We start from the raw sequence: 14,838 nt of genomic DNA on the forward strand, positions 1-14,838 counted from the left end.
TTGATTAAACCACTATTGGCAAATCGGCTGGGTCTATCTGAAGCCTACTATACCAAATACAGTGGTACCTCGCAAAACAAATGCCTCGTAAGACGAAAGAGTTTTCCGTTTTTTGAGTCGTTCCGCAAGACGAATTTCCCTATGGGCTTGCTTCGCAAGACGAAACGTCTTGCGAGTTCTTGCGAGTTTGTTTCCTTTTTCTTAAAGCCGCTAAGCCGTTAATAGCCGCTAAGCCGCTAATAGCCGTGCTTCGCAAGACGAAAAAACCGCAAGACGAAGAGACTCACGGAACGGATTAATTTCGTCTTGCGAGGCACCACTGTATCTTCTGGATGACAAGTCCAATAATATCACAGTGGCCGTGGCAAAGTTTCTTTCACTAGTTATACGAATGAAAGATCAACATACCCATGACTAAACAAAAATAACGCTTTGGTTTTCCTTCCCTGGGGGGTTGTCTGTACGAATCTGTATTTTACTCTGAATCCATTTTATGGGTTGTTGGACCGCAATAAAGATTATTATTATTATTTAATTATTCATATATAATAATTTATTATTTATACCCTGCCCATCTGGCCAGGTCTCCCCAGCCACTCTGCGCGGCTCCCAACAGAATATTAAAAACACAATAAAACATCAAAGATTAAAAACTTCTTTACCCTCTAGACCAGGCATGGGGGCAGAGTGTCACTTTTATAAGTGGACTACCTAGTCTTGAACATAGCATCTGCAACTGTGACAATAACTGTTCCTATTCTTCACATGGGAAAAATATTACGAGAAGCAGTATTAAAATAACAATCACCTGAATTGGAAGAGTTTTCACAATACCTGCACAAATTTGGTTAGCCGTGAATCCATCTGCATCAATATTTCTTCCCAGGCTTCACACATGCATGTCAGCGACAGCTTTATATACTGTTTACAAACAGAGAAAGGACAGAAATGCCTACCTTTTTCTATAGTATTGGAAACAAATGCAATTTTGCAGAAAGAAATCTGCCGTATTAATTAAATTCAATCAACCTTAATGCATGGTTTTCATTAAAATATTTTAAAATTGCATAGTACCATCACTATCAAAACCAGATAAATGCATTTTAAAACTGCATAAAACCAATGTTTATCATATATAAAAAAAAATCCCTTCTTTCCTCCGATCCTAAAGGTACCCCCTGCCCGTACGGGCCAGTCGTATCCGACTCTAGGGTTGTGCGCCCATCTCACTTAAGAGGCCGGGGGCCAGCGCTGTCTGGAGACACTTCCGGGTCACGTGGCAAGCGTGACAAAGCTGCTCTGGCGAGCCAGCACCAGCGCAGCACACGGAAACACCATGTACCTTCCCGCTATAAAGCGGTACCTATTTATCTACTTGCACCTAGGGGTGCTTTCAAACTGCTAGGTGGGCAGGAGCTGGGACCGAAGACAGGAGCTCACCCCGTCGCGGGGATTCAAACCGCCGACCATGCGATTGGCAAGCCCTAGGCGCTGAGGTTTTACCCACAGCGCCACCCGTGTCCCAGGCGTCCTCCGATCCTAGATTAAGTTAAAACGGAATTAAAACACACTGGCAGCCTGATCCTCACTACATTTACTTGGAAGTAGTTCAAGGAAACTTATCCTTAGAACGACAGTCGAATTTTCTCAAAGATGGATCAATTTAATCTAGACAAGTTAAACTAAGTGGATTTAATTCAGCGGGACTGCAAAATGGGTCAGAGAATTTTAATACAGTACCTGCAGGAGAGTTGAAATGTGTGTGAATTTTCTAGCCATTCGGGTTACTTCTGGTAAATAGGTTGAGAGCAAACTGGTGTCCAACTATAGCAGAAAGAGAATAAAATTATAGCCAGAGGAAATTACATCACCTGGGTTTGTTTCAGCAGCCCCACATATAATGCATTCAGTATAATTCATTCCAGTAATCTAACCTAGAATGCAGATGAATCCTTAGCCAGAATTAAGATTGCCGGAAGAAACATCAACAACCTCAGATATGCAGATGACACAACCTTGATGGCAGAAAGTGAGGAGGAATTAAAGAACCTTTTAATGAGGGTGAAAGAGGAGAGCGCAAAATATGGTCTGAAGCTCAACATCAAAAAAGCGAAGATCATGGCCACTGGTCCCATCACCTCCTGGCAAATAGAAGGGAAAAAATGGAGGCAGTGAGAGATTTTACTTTCTTGGGCTCCATGATCACTGCAGATGGTGACAGCAGTCACGAAATTAAAAGACGCCTGCTTCTTGGGAGAAAAGCAATGACAAACCTAGGCAGCATCTTAAAAAGTAGAGACATCACCTTGCCAACAAAGGTCCTTATAGTTAAAGCTATGGTTTTCCCAGTAGTGATGTATGGAAGTGAGAGCTGGACCATAAAGAAGGCTGATCGCTGAAGAATTGATGCTTTTGAATTCTGGTGCTGGAGGAGACTCTTGAGAGTCCCATGGACTGCAAGAAGATCAAACTGATCCATTCTGAAGGAAATCAGCCCTGAGTGCTCACTGGAAGGACAGATCGTGAAGCTGAGGCTCCAATACTTTGGCCACCTCATGAGAAGAGAAGACTCCCTGGAAAAGACCCTGATGTTGGGAAAGATGGAGGGCACAAGGAGAAGGGGACGGCAGAGGACGAGATGGTTGGACAGTGTTCTCGAAGCTACCAGCATGAGTTTGACCAAACTGCGGGAGGCAGTGGAAGACAGGAGTGCCTGGCGTGCTCTGGTCCATGGGGTCACGAAGAGTCGGACACGACTAAACGACTAAACAACAACACATATAATGCGTTCCAGTAATCTAACCTAGAGGTTACCAGATCATAGGCAACAGAAGTTAGACTCTGCCTGCCCAGATAGGGGCAGGAATTAAATTCGTCCCATTTTTCAGCAAAAGGTGAAAATGCGCAAGGTTTTCTCTAAGAAAAGATTAGAAGGTAAGGCCTTTTATTTTTGATGGGGAAACTTATAAAAACTTATGAAACTTATTTTTGATGGGGAAACTTATAAAAACTTATGAAACTTATAAAATGCCATCCCAGCAAGGCAAATTTTAACACAGTTGCACAGAAACATTCCGAATACATCCACTGTAGAACGGAACTGACAAGGATGATTTACCCAAAAAAACAACCCAGAGCAAAACATTGCCGCTAAGTATTTCTGCAGTTTTACTCACTTGGAAGTATGTTATTTCTGGCTCACTTTCTGGAGAAACTTCTACTTTTGTAATAACCGACAGCGATTTCAAGTCACTTGATAAGCACAAAGCGAGGCAAGAACCAGTCACCTACAAGAAAACGATGTAAAAGGTATACACCTAATTTTCTTAGTATTGAGGAACGAATCACGTTTCATACAATTAAAACTGTATAGTTCTTGTAAAAAGAAAATTAGGTAAGTGGGACTTGGAGAAGCCCACTTAACAATGTTTAGAAAAATAAGGATATGACAAGAATTTGTTTGTATTGATTGTCTTTTCTGTTTGTGTTTTTTATTTGTGTTATAAAATGAATAAAAAATTTTTGGGGAAAAATAAAACTGTATAGTTCTTTTCCTCCCCAGTTTCAAAAGCACATGTCTGAGTCCACAGGATTGCAGCTTGTGTGCATTTGCTAAAATCCGTTTAAAATACTATTGCACCTCACTGAGAGCAAAAAAAAGGTGTACAGTGGTACCTCAGGTTACATACGCTTCAGGTTACACACTCCGCTAACCCAGAAATAGTACCTCGGGTTAAGAACTTTGCTTCAGGATGAGAACAGAAATCGTGCTCTGGCGGCGCGGCAGCAGCAGGAGGCCCCATTAGCTAAAGTGGTGCTTCAGGTTAAGAACAGTTTCAGGTTAAGAGCGGACCTCCGGAACGAATTAAGTACTTAACCCGAGGTACGACTGTATTACCAAAAACCATAACACAGGAAGAAATAAATAAATGACTCTCCCATACAGGAAATCTATATTGCATTAACAGTGGTACCTCGGGTTACAGACGCTTCAGGTTACAGACGCTTAATTAAGTACTTAACCTGAGGTACCACTGTACTTTTTTATTCACCATTAAAGAAGCTTGTCTTAATTGTACAGTGCAGTACGTTTTGATTAGGGTTGACATGTTTTCTTTTTCCATGTGTGCATGTAGGGATGTGGGAGGCTAGAAGGAAGAAATAACTTTGGGGAGGGAATTTCATATCTTTAGAGCGGTCGAGTATGTGCGGTGGAGAGGCGTCTTTAAATGTTGCATGATAGCACTACAAATATAGCTTTTTTCCAGTATAAGGATGCAGTGAAGAGAAAAGGAGTTACATTCGTGTCAGTCTTGTGCAGGGGAGGAGGAGGAGTTGTTTGGATTTCATACCCCGCTTTATCACTACCCGAAGGAGTCTCAAAGCAGCTAACATTCTCCTTTCCCTTCTTCCCCCACAACAAACACTCTGTGAGGTGAGTGGGGCTGAGAGACTTCAGAGAAGTGAGACTAGCCCAAGGTCACCCAGCAGCTGCAGGTGGAGGAGCAGGGAATCGAACCCGGTTCACCAGATTACGAGTCCACCGCTCTTAACCACTACACCACACTGGCTCTCAGGGCGGTTGTGGCTCAGCGGCAGGTGATGTACTTTGCCTGCAGAAGCTCGCCGCTTCAATTTTTCAAGAGCCAAATCTCTCCTTCCATCTTTAGAAGACTTGACTTTTAACATTCAGGAGCAGGATTTACCTAAGGAACGCTGTGGAGCCACACTCTGCAGAAGTGTGGTGGGAATTCCAAGACCTACTCACCCCCGTTACTGTAGCTATCTTGTACATCCCATAAGTGTAGATCTCAATAAACCCAGCATTGCCCCCAAGAACCAGAGCATTCAGCCTAAAGTTTAAAAGAGAGAGATAATCAGGGCACAGAAATTAGGAAGCACCCTTATACATTAGCAATCCCACCTGCCTGTTTATCTATTTAAAATATTTATACAACAGCCTTCATAAAATTATTATTATTATTATTAAGCATTACGTGACATTTACAGAAGGTAAAATTACAATTCTTTGGTTTTCCAAAAGCAGTAGACCAGTCGGCAGCCAGACTGGTGACTGGGAGTGGCCGCCGAGACCATGTAACACATTGGCTTGAAAGACCTACATTGGCTCCCAGTACATTTCCGAGCACATTTCAAAGTGTTGGTGCTGACCTTTAAAGCCCTAAACAGCCTCGGTCCAGTATACCTGAAGGAGCATCTCCACCCCCATCGTTCTACCAGGACGCTGAGGTCCAGCTCTGAGGGCCTTCTGGTGGTTCCCTCGCTGCAAGAAGCCAAGTTACAGGGAACCAGGCAGAGGGCCTTCTCAGTAGTGGCACCCGCCCTGTGGAACGCCCTCCCACCAGATGTCAAAAAGAAAAACAACTACCAGACTTTTAGAAGACATCTGAAGGCAGTCCTGTTTAGGGAAGCTTTTAATGTTTGATGTATTATAGTATTTTAATATTTTTTTGGAAGCCGCCCAGAGTGGCTGGGGAGGCCCAGCCAGATGGGAAGGGTATAAATAATAAAATTATTATTATTATTATTATTAAGCTAAATGTTGCCCAGTCGCAAAAATTATAGATTTGAATTCCTTACACTCAAAATGTATTTTTAATACTTAAGATATTTGTAAAAATTAAGTTTTACCCACTAAAATGACATGTCCTATTAGTGTGCCTTTTACCCCAAGCTCAGGTTGAGACGGAGGGAAGTGTAAGGCAACTTATTGTTTCAAAACAAAAGTTGCCTGCATGGTTCTCCCACTGCTTATCCCCCAGAAACTGATATTAAGACGTTTACCGCCTCTGAACCTGAGGAGTCGGAGAGTTTAGCTCTTGTGCTCAGGACCCTTGATGGATTTCCCCTCCGCTAATTTGTCTTACTTCCTTTTAAAGCCATTTAAGTCAGTGCACGTCGCCACAGCTTGCGGGATTTGCAATACGGGAAGTGGGCAAAAGTGCAACGGCCAAAAATTCAGATCCAAAGGCCCCTTCTAATATTTTCATATTTTCGTTCCCAACTTCAGAAACACACCAGAGCCAAAACAACTAAATGCTGCCCTCCGCTGATCAACCGAGGAAAGTAGTCTTCTCAAACTTTCCGTTGCTGTTGGACTGTCATTGCATTCTCCCGAACCTTTTGTTGTGTTGGCTTGTGGTTAATGGGAATTAACATAAACTGGAGCACCAAGATGAGAAATTTCTTCTAGAATCCCCCAAATTATTTGGTTCTTATAGAGACAGAACTAGGGATGCAGGTGGCGCTGTGGGTTAAACCACAGAGCCTAGGACTTGCAGATCAGAAGGTCAGCGGTTCGAATCCCCACGATGGGGTTAGCTCCCGTTGCTCAGTCCCTGCTCCTGCCAACCTAGCAGTTCAAAAGCATGTCAAAGTGCAAGTAGATAAATAGGTACCACTCTGGTGGGAAAGTGAATGGCATTTCCGTGCACTGCTCTGGTTCGCCAGAAGCGGTTTAGTCATGCCACATGACCTGGAAGCTGTATGGTGGCTCCCTTGGCCAATAAAGCGAGATGAGCGCCGCAACCCCAGAGTTGGCCACGACTAGACCTAATGGTCAGGGGTCCCTTTACCTTTATAGGGACAGAACTACCTAAATTGTATAGAAATTTATTCATGTATGTGACTATAGCAGCAAGAATGTTACTCTTCCCCAAATGGATGGAAGCAGAAGTCCCAGCAAAGGAAGAATGGATACTGGAACTTATGGAATGACGAAACTGACCAGAAGAATAAGAAATCAAGATAACAAACTTTTTTATATAAAAGAATGGAAATGGGTTTATTGAATATTTACAGATAAACTGCAAGCAGATAAAAACACTGGCAGGATTACTGTAATAACCTGGCGGTTCCCTCGCTGCAGGAAGTGAGGTTACAGGGAACCAGGTAGAGGGCCTTCTCGGTAGTGGCGCCCTCCCTGTGGAACGCCCCTCCATCAGATATCAAGGAAATAAACAACTATCTCACTTTTAGAAGACATCTGAAGGCAGCCCTGTCGAGGGAAGTTTTTAATGTTTGATGTTTTATCGTGTTTTTAATATTCTGTTGGGAGACTGGCTGGGGAAACCCAGCCAGATGTGCGGGGTATAAATCATAAATTATTATTACCTGAAGTTTCATAAGAGTTTCATAAGAGTTTATACTTAAAGTAGATAATTAAATGAGCCAATTAAATGAATTTGGACATGCAGAAGATATTAAAAAATAAATTAAGGAACCACAAGAAGAGGGGGAAGGAAGTCAAACTTTGAAATGTTAAAATGATTGTAAAATTAATGAAATGTATAAATTTGAAACGTATAAATTAAAAAAAAATTAAAAAGGAAATCAGAACTTCTTTCATTCTCCGTATCAACAACATAATTTGGAAAGCTGTTTGTTTGCTATGCATTTGGACACAATTTAAGAGATTGTAACCAAATTTTGCATGACGGGCTGAATGTTTCAAAACTGCCCTGGTTTGTTGTTTGTGTGTGTTTTTGGCTTCTTAGAATTCCCAAGCAACTGATTCAAGGCTGCTGGTTGTACATAAACCAAATTAGAATAAATAAATAAAAATTACCTGACATCTCCCATGAGTTTCATAATCTCATCAGATTTTTCTTCACTGAAACGTAATATTTTAAAATATCAGTTACAAAACGAAACATGTTATGTCCTCATAACTAAAAAGGAAAGGATAGAAACAGAAAATGAGCCTCACCTGAAAATTTTTGCAGTGGTACTGTAGCTATGTTTAAAAAAAGGGGGAAATGTCAGCACATTCAATGATATCTTCTTAGTAAGAATCACACGTTCATGTAGGCCATAGAAGGACAACCGTACGCATGTCTTCTCATAATTGTGCAGAGGATTGCAGCCGTACTTTGGACGCAACCTTCATGTAACTCAATGGTGTTTACTTTTGAGTAGACATTCTTTGCACTAGCATAAAGAAGTAGAACAGGCTTCCTCAACCTCGGCCCTCCAGATGTTTTGAGACTACAATTCCCATCATCCCTGACCACTGGTCCTGCTAGCTAGGGATCATGGGAGTTGTAGGCCAAAAACATCTGGAGGGCCGAGGTTGAGGAAGCCTGAAGTGGAAGATGCCTGGCAACTAAGTCACATGTTTTCTTTATGGTATCAACGGAAACCAACACAGTAAAGACATTCAGGATCAACTTCAGAAAATGAAATTTATACATAAAAAATAAGCTTCAGTTGTTGATCTATTCAGAAGGCCTGCAAAAACCTATGTGGTGGACCTGTAAAAGGGTAAAAGAGTATTGGGAAATAATCCATAATGAATGGGGGGAATTGTTTTAAAGTACTTTAAAAACAAATAAACCTGAGTCCTTTCTGTTGGGGATAATTCAAATGGAAATTCCAGGTGTCAAAAAAGGCAATTAATATATGTCACTACCGCGGCCCGTGTTTTATTCGCCCCAAAATGGAAAACGAGCGAGGTCCCAACCAAAGAAGAATTGCAACTTAAACTGATGAAATATGAGCAGCTTATAGAATAAGAGAACAAGAAGAATGCATGTTTAAAGAAGATTGGAAAATGTTTATATGGGGGGGATTGTATACACTTGAAAACGTTGGCAGCATTAAGATAACTTCAAGAGTGTAAATAAATTTTGATAGATTTAATAATGGACTACTGAATGGTTTAGTTTGTGTAAAATATGCAGGGGTTCATGATATGCAAAAGGAACCATGGAAAGAAGGGGGGAAGTCATTGATATTTTACAGTTGCTTAAATGAATATTTTTAAGACCCCACCCCACCCCGCAGATAACATAGCTTGAAAGCTCAACACTTACTTCTTCGGCAATGCTGGTAGTTTTGGAAGAAGAAGATTAGACTCGTCCTCCGTATTATAAAAGGAAGTGAGGACACTGAAAGGGAAGATAAAAAGGCTCTTTGGGTTATGCCAAAACTAAAATGACAAAAAAAAAAAAAAAAAAAGACAGGTTGGAAAGTCAGATGGAAAGTAATACCATATTCTAAAATGTCTGGCTTTTCTCCTAAAAATACCTGTATTTAAATACAGTTCTTTCACAGGAGTTATCAAGCTAAGTTAAATTTTAAAATGTGGAAGCTTCATCAGTGAGGCAGTTTTTCTTGTTCTGGGTTAGCTTTCACACGGCACAGATATGCTTCTTTTTTTTTTTAAACACAGTCCTTTCATTTCTAGGTTATTGGATTTTGGTTTCCTTTAAGTATAGGACATATTACTGAACTTTTTTTTAAGGCATAGATGGAGACTAATCTTCATTTAAAAATCCCAGCTGTTTATATTGCAAATCATGTGACAATTATATCAATACAATGGATAATGTCCAATGAATTCATACTCAAAATAGACCAACTGAAATCAATGGACTTAAAAGTTCATTGAGTTCTGCTCCAAATAAAAGTTCATCAGATACCAACCAGTATTAAAAGTAACTTATATTAAAACCCAATACAGTGGTACCTCGGGTTAAGAACTTAATTCGTTCTGAAGGTCTGTTCTTAACCTGATACTGTTCTTAACCTGAAGCACCACTTTAGCTAATGGGGCCTCCTGCTGCTGCTGTGCCGCCGGAGCAGTTTCTGTTCTCATCCTGAAGCAAAGTTCTTAGCCTGAGGTAATATTTCTGGGTTAGCGGAGTCTGTAACCTGAAGCGTATGTAACCTGAAGCATATGTAACCTGAGGTACCACTGTAGTCGTACACGTAATTATAATGCAACGGAATACAGAGGAAGTTCAAACTTCCCAGAAAACTAAAGAAAGCTCTCAATTTTTGTAAATTTGCAAATGTTTCCCCGCTTGGCAACTGCAAGCGATTTGCACCAGAGGTTGCCAGATGAATGGCCCTCATTCTGTGCCTCGTTCCCACCTGCTTTCTTCTGTAACTTCCATCCAGTGCATATAAGTGATAGGCGCATCCACTGAGAAAGAATGCAAGCTCTCTGGTTTCTCCACGTCACACAAGATAACTTGCTTAGTATCCGCAAGTGCAAAAGCCAAAACTGCAGAAGGAATGGGGAAATGGTAAATACACAATGCACAAGAGACCACCTCTTTGGTACATGCCAGTGATGAAAAGCAATGGACATAACAAACCATGGTTGAAGCAAACCATGGTTGAGCGCAAACCAAAACCATCACTTGCTGTCGGCAATACGCCAAACTGAGCTGTATTGTCAAAGGACTGCCTTTTTCAGGGTTAGCATTGTCAGCTTTTTGAGAGTTCCTTCGATTTAAAATTTAAACAACTATGAATAATCATAGTTTAGAGGTCCCGGGCCTAAAGGAAGTCAGATTATCCTCCACCAGGGCCAGGGCCTTCTCAGTGATGGCTCCGACCTGGTAGAATGCTCTGTCCCATGAGACCAGGGCCCTGCAGGATTTATTTTCCATCCGCAGGGCCTGTAAGACAGAGCTATTCCACCTGGCTTTCAATTTGAACTTAGCCTGATCTTTTATTCCCCTTCCTTCCCTCCCTCTCCCCTTTTTTATGAAGATTACCTGCTCTGGAATCCCACAGCGAATTCTCCCCTGGTCTCCTCACTGGCCCAAACAGGACTAATTTAGCCAGCTATCCCTGGTGATCATCTAATGTTTATTGGGTGGATTTCCCCCCTAAATTGATTTTGAATTTATTGTTATTCATGTTTTATACTGTATTTTATGCTGTTTTTGTTGCAGCAATTAAGTGTTTCAAATTTGTTGTTAGCCTCCCTGAGCCCGGTTTTCTGAACCAGGAAGGGCGGGGTATAAATAAATTATTATTATTATTATTAATAAACGCTATTTGTTGCACATTACTTTTGCCATCTGGCCTCCACGCAAGGGCCGTCACTTCCTTCCCGGTGCTTTCGCTGGGTGGCAAACTCCACAATCGCTGGAAGTTTGCAAGGCGATGAAGCAAAACCTAAAAAAGGCATTTAGAAGAAAGGTAGAAACATTCAGACTTCCTCTATACAGAGAAAGCAGAGTACAAAAGGAGGCTGTGATTTTATGAAACGGCTTAAGAAAATGCAGTTAAAAAAAGAAAAAAAACCCAGTTTGGACATAAGGTTTTTGCAATTACCTTTTCCCCAAAAACACACACAGAAAAGCTTATATTCTAATCTAGAGGAAATAGCCTACTGCCCGGTCAGATGAGATCTGATGTATCCTAGCTGATTTTATCTGGTACAGTCCAATAGCTTTTATTAGATTTTTCAAAAATTGTTCTTAAAAATCTAGGTTTGGATTGGGAGTGCATAGGATGAAGGGGGTAACAAAATCAACTAGGCTTTTCTTGCTCCCGTTTTTTTTAAACATGAAGTAGTGCTAGCTACTTGTTTGAAAGAAGAATGTAGAAATTAGCATGCCCTTCCCAATATTTGTTTCCAGAACTGTTTTGAAACAACGCCTTACTATGATAACAAAATGCTAACTTTTAATCACAAACTTACTTTCTTCAACCAACTGAGAGATCATATAAATTTTCTGGTGGGTTTTCTACAAATGTGCCCCTCTTGCCATTTGAAAGCAGACTTAAATTTCAAAAATGTTTGTTCATGTGTGTGTGTTTCTGTTCCATGCATGAGTTTTCCATTAATTTCCTTCGACTAGCATCTAACTTATTAAATGCCAATAAAATCTTAAAATGAAAAAGGAAAAAAGTTTTATTCACAACTCTGGAGATATTTTAATGACATATTATTTTTAAAAATAATATGATTCTTGCTCCCATAAGGTAGATGCATGTTAGGGTATAAGAAAGCAGCAAAACAATCGCTTGGTAATTGCCATCTCATGTAGCTGACAAATCTGGTTCCATCATGTGTTATGTTATAAAGGATTCACAGAACTATTTTTTAAACTAACTCGTTTCAGACCAGACTCAAGACTTTTCAAAAGTTTACCACTTTTACATACTGCTCTCTGTAGTGCATTTGACCACCTTACCTCTCCAACTTTGTTTGCAAGAGCGATCAAATCCCTCTTGGGAGACCAGGCCATAAAAATGACTTCTTGAGGAAGCTGTTTTTCCCCAACCTGCCGAAAAGCAGGCATAGCGGCAGCGATGACTCCACAGAAGCAGGACAAATAATACAAATCGGATATGTGGTGGGCCTGTAAAAGGGTAAAAAGAGTATTGGGAAAGAATTTATAATGGAAAATGAGGGAGGTCCCAATTAAAGAAGAATGGCAACTTACAACTGATGGAATATGCAGACCTAAGTTATAGAATAAGAGAACAAGAAGAACATATGTTTAAAAAAGATTGGAAAACCTTTATTGAATATATGGGGGGATTGTGTACATTTGACAACGTTGGCAGCATTAAGATAAATTCAACAGTGTAAATAAGTTTTGATGGAAGTAATAATGGAGACTGGAGACACAATGAGGCTGAGGTACACTCTATCATATGTGGTGGACTTGTAAAAGGGTAGGAGAGTATTGGGATATAATGAATTGGAAAAAATGTTTAAAGTACTTTTCCAAAAAAGAAAACCAGAGTCCTTTCTGTTGGGGATAATTCAGACTGAAATTCCCAGGTGTCAAAAAATGCTATTTATGTATTACTGCAGCCCGTAAAGGGACGCGGGTGGCACTGTGGTGTAAACCACAGAGCCTAGGGCTTGCCAATCGGAAAGTCAACAGTTCAAATCCCCGCAATGGGGTGAGCTCCCGTTGTTTGATCCCAGCTCCTGCCCGCCTAGCAGTTTGAAAGCACATCAAATGCAAGTAGATAAATAGGTACCGCTCTGGCGGGAAGGTAAACAGCGTTTCCGTGCGCTGCTCTGGTTTGCCAGAAGCGGCTTAGTCATGCTGGCCACATGTACGCCGGCTCCCTCGACCAGTAAAGCAAGATGAGCGCTGCAACCCCAGTCGGCCACGACTGTACCTAATGGTCAGGGGTCCCTTTGCTGCAGCCCGTGTTTTCTTAGTCCAAAAATGGAAAACGAGCGAGGTCCCAACCAAAGAAGAATGGCAACTTAAGTTGACAGAATATGCACAACTTGCGGACCTAACTTCTAGAATAAGAGAACAAGAAGAACGTAGGTTTAGAGATCGGAAAACCTCTACTGACTATATGGGGGGAGGGAATTGTGTACACGTTTGAAAACGTTGGCAGCATTAAGATAAATTCAACAGTGTGGTTAAGTTTTGATGGATGTAATAATGGAACACTGAATGGTTTCATTTATGCATTTATGCAGGGATTTATGTTATGCAAAATGAACCATGGAAAGAGAAGAAGGGAAGTCATATATAAATATATATATATAGAGAGAGAGAGAGAGATGTAAACTCTATACCTGGTGGTGCCACTCCTCTCCTTTTTTGCAATCGCAAGGGGTGCTCTTGGAGGTTTGGGCCGCTCTCCTGCGCCTCGGTCGATCCGGTTTACCCAAAGCCAGCAGCTGCCCCCTTTGCCATCTCTAGGACGCACCCGGCAACCGGAGATCCCGTCCCTCGGAGATCCAGTCCTCCAGCCCCAAGCGCTCCGTTTCTCCCGCGCTACCTGCGCCGGCAGAAAAGGCCCAGCCTCCGGAAGCGGCGTCGCTTCTCCTCCGGTGGGGAAGGAAAGGGGAGTGACTCCGGAGCAGGAGGCGGGCATTGCGCGCTCTCCAAAACCGCCCACCAGGCTGGGCGCGCGCTTCTGCTTGGCTGCGCCGCTTCGGAAAAGGCGCGCGGGGGGGTCTTTTTACAGACCTCCCCCCTTTATTATCATTATATATCATTATTATTCTATTAGTATTACAGATTGTGATGATCATTATGATGACTACTTTTGTGTGTATTTCGCCTTTCCCCCCTGACCAGGGCAGGTTACAGATGAAAAGAACAGCTGGAAACGCAATGGACGAACTGGAGGAATCATTTTTTAAAAAGCAACTATTAAACATTAATGGAATCAAAACCATTTAAAACACAACAAAAAGCAACTATTAAACATGAATGGAATCAAAACTATTTAAAACACAACAAAAACAGCAGGGCAACTGACGGACTCAGCTGATAAAATAGTGCATAATGTTTTATTAGGTTTTTGTATATGCTGGAAGCCGATTAGAGTGGCTGGGGCAACGCAGCCGGATGGGGACGGTACAAATAAATGATGATAATAATAAGAAGAAGAAGAAGAAGTCAGATGGGTGGGGTATATAATAATATAATGTTATTACTATTAACTGCTAAAAACATAGGGTGGGAAACAATGACTTAAAAAGCAGTTAAACATTAATAGAATTTATATTCTATGTACCACGGGTTACAGATGCTTCAGGTTGTGTTTTCTCGGGTTGCGGATCGCCAAAACCCGGAAGTACCGGAACGGGTTACTTCCGGGTTTCGGCGGTCACGCATGCGCAGAAGTGCTAAATTGCGCTGTGCGCATGCGCAGATGCGCCGCTGCAGGTTGCGGATGCTGCGGATTGTGGGTGTGCATCCCGCACGGATCACGTTCACAACCCAAGCCTCCACTGTATATATCTAGAAACTATTGTATATATCTAGAAACAATCGTCGTGCAGATTGGAAGGTCAGCGGTTCGATTTCCTGCGACGGGTGAGCTCCCGTTGCTCGGTCCCTGCTCCTGCCCACCTAGCAGTTCTAAAGCACGTCAAAGTGCAAGTAGATAAATAGGTACCACTCCGGCGGGAAGGTAAACGGCATTTCCGTGCGCTGCTCTGGTTCGCCAGAAGCAGCTTAGTCATGCTAGCCACATGACCCGGAAGCTGTACGCTGACTCCCTTGGCCAATAAAGCGAGATGAGCGCTGCAACCCCAGAGTCGGTCACGACTGGACCTAATGGTCAGGGGTCTCTTTTATC

General features: G+C 41.8%; 1 protein-coding gene across 1 annotated transcript in view; it reads right to left on the reverse strand.

Annotated features, from left to right (window-relative positions):
* Nucleotides 1-13,589, reverse strand: part of ANAPC4 (anaphase promoting complex subunit 4) — a 34,095-nt gene extending 20,506 nt beyond the window's left edge. The window contains exons 1-11 of the mRNA XM_082237373.1: nt 13,322-13,589; nt 11,961-12,128; nt 10,830-10,935; nt 9,898-10,030; nt 8,835-8,909; nt 7,730-7,756; nt 7,589-7,633; nt 4,769-4,853; nt 3,177-3,287; nt 1,741-1,824; nt 835-921 (exon numbers count right to left, since the gene is read on the reverse strand). Coding sequence (XP_082093499.1) covers nt 835-921; nt 1,741-1,824; nt 3,177-3,287; nt 4,769-4,853; nt 7,589-7,633; nt 7,730-7,756; nt 8,835-8,909; nt 9,898-10,030; nt 10,830-10,935; nt 11,961-12,068 — 861 coding nt within the window. The 5' untranslated portion in view covers nt 12,069-12,128; nt 13,322-13,589. The remainder of the gene's footprint in view (nt 1-834; nt 922-1,740; nt 1,825-3,176; nt 3,288-4,768; nt 4,854-7,588; nt 7,634-7,729; nt 7,757-8,834; nt 8,910-9,897; nt 10,031-10,829; nt 10,936-11,960; nt 12,129-13,321) is intronic.
* Nucleotides 13,590-14,838: the final 1,249 nt, after the last annotated feature.

Source organism: Podarcis vaucheri (genome assembly GCF_965113315.1).
Source record: "Podarcis vaucheri genome assembly, chromosome: 9".
In the NCBI taxonomy this organism is placed as follows: domain Eukaryota; kingdom Metazoa; phylum Chordata; class Lepidosauria; order Squamata; family Lacertidae; genus Podarcis; species Podarcis vaucheri.